We start from the raw sequence: 1967 nt of genomic DNA, 5'->3' as shown, positions 1-1967 counted from the left end.
AAAATACTGTTTTAGGAAAACTTGTTTTACAAGGAAGAAGAAAGGATAATAGCTAGGGGCATAAGTTCTACAGAGGAATTTAAGATGGGAAAGATAAATACTTAGCACCAACTCCTCTGAACTATCTTCCTGGACTACACTCCTCTTCAGGACTAAATCCAAGCCAGTCATTTACTAAGAAAGCACAAGTCACTTAACATTTTTAAGCTCCAAATGAGATACGTGTTTAAGAACTGTAAATTATAGAGAGAATCTGAATAAATGATCTCTAAAGTTCTTTCTAGATCAAAATTCTATGATTCTATGATTATCAGAGGCTCTGAACTCTTTAAACTCAAAGGTAAATCACAAAATTCTCAGTATGCAAGGAAGAAAATACAAGACAATTAAGAGTTTGTATAACTCCTTATTTTTGCAAAACTGTTAAAACAATTAATTCCTAATCTGACCATCAGTAAAATTTCTACAGAAAGACAGCACCTTTTTATCAGAGTTGTTAAGGTGCTTCTCCTCCACAAACCTGCAAACTTCTAAAGAATCAACAAGAAACTGTTTTGAGATAATAGAAGTAAAAGTCCACAGCTTAGACTTGTAAATCATCTTTTAAAATTAAGATGTCTACATGAACTTGTGTATTACATACTTATTAAAATATATTTGTCAATTATCTTCTCTTACTATTTTAATGTACAGGTTGAAAGTTCATGAAAAGTTTTATAAAAAACAGCTAACATTAGCTCTTCATAGTGATATGCCTTCTTTTCACTATCACACATCGTGAAATTTGTAACAAGGTTTCCCTTACCTGATATGGACATGGAATGTGATACTCTCTGCAGCGTTCTTGTATCCATGTTGTTTCCCAGATGCCACGGTAAGCTTGCTCATAAAAGTAGCATCCAATTACAACCAAGAGTGGTACGAGATAAAGAATGCTGAAAACACCAATCCGGATCATAAACTTCACTAATTTATCTTGGTTCTCCTTTTCTAATGGAATCTCAATTCGAACTCTGTTTAGGGATATAATGCCGGCTAAGAGGAGAGAAACCCCAACTACCACATACAGGCAGAGGGGAGCAAGAACAAAATATCTCAATGCGTCAACATCGTAGAGGCCAACAAAACACACGCCACTAATATTGTCACCTTCAATTTTATTCATCGCTAAAAGGATGATAGTTAGAGTTCCAGGGATGCCCCATGCACTGGCATGAAACAGCAATGCTTTCTTCTCAATAGCTTCACTACCCCACTTTGGCACAGCTGCTAAGAACCATGTGATGGTAAGAATTACCCACCATACACTGCCTGCCATAGTAAAAAAATAGAGTACCATAAAAAGCATGGTACAGGCTTTATTATGAGATCCTTGTGTCACTGTGGAAGCCTTATACTGTGCAGGGCTAGATGCGTTGCAGGCTACTCGGTCCTCAAGCAAAAACCCAATGAAGAAGATTAATGATACCATCATGTAGCAGACTGCATAAAATATAATAGGCCTTTCAGGATAACGAAATCTTGTGACATCAATCAAAAAAGTTAAAAAAGTAAACAACGTGGCAGAGAGGCAAATGATTGAAATCAATCCTATGAAATAGCGAGCAAATGACAATTCTTCTCTCCTAAAGTACATGTTTGGACAAGGAGGTGAACAATCACGCACGTGCAAAAATGAATAACCAAGATCAGGATCAATTTTCAACTCCCGGGGACACCAAAAACCATAGTCCCTCTGCACTGCCACTGGGGCTCCTTCAGTTGGATCTCCAGCTAAATTCAGATCCACAAGTCGAGGATACGGCTCATCACAATCTGGGAACCTAAAAAAACACAAGATGAGAATCATTTTTCCTTATGGGGAAATCTATTGCCACCTAACAATTAGGATTTCCAAATTCATTACCATCACCTTATTCATTCTTACATCCTTTGAGGGCAAGTGCAGTAAGTAGGAATAAAGTAAA

General features: G+C 37.0%; 1 protein-coding gene across 1 annotated transcript in view; it reads right to left on the bottom strand.

Moving 5' to 3' along the window:
- The window catches only part of FZD3 (frizzled class receptor 3), a 51561-nt gene that overhangs the window by 43121 nt on the left and 6473 nt on the right, over positions 1–1967 (bottom strand). Inside the window, exon 2 of the mRNA XM_008588669.1 lies at positions 806–1823. Within this exon, the coding sequence (XP_008586891.1) occupies positions 806–1823 (1018 nt within the window). The remainder of the gene's footprint in view (positions 1–805; positions 1824–1967) is intronic.

Source organism: Galeopterus variegatus, unplaced genomic scaffold (assembly GCF_000696425.1).
Source record: "Galeopterus variegatus unplaced genomic scaffold, G_variegatus-3.0.2 Scaffold4950, whole genome shotgun sequence".
NCBI classification, from domain to species: Eukaryota; Metazoa; Chordata; class Mammalia; order Dermoptera; family Cynocephalidae; genus Galeopterus; species Galeopterus variegatus.
Note: the sequence above shows the minus strand (reverse complement) of the source record. Positions and strands in the feature narration are given on the sequence as shown.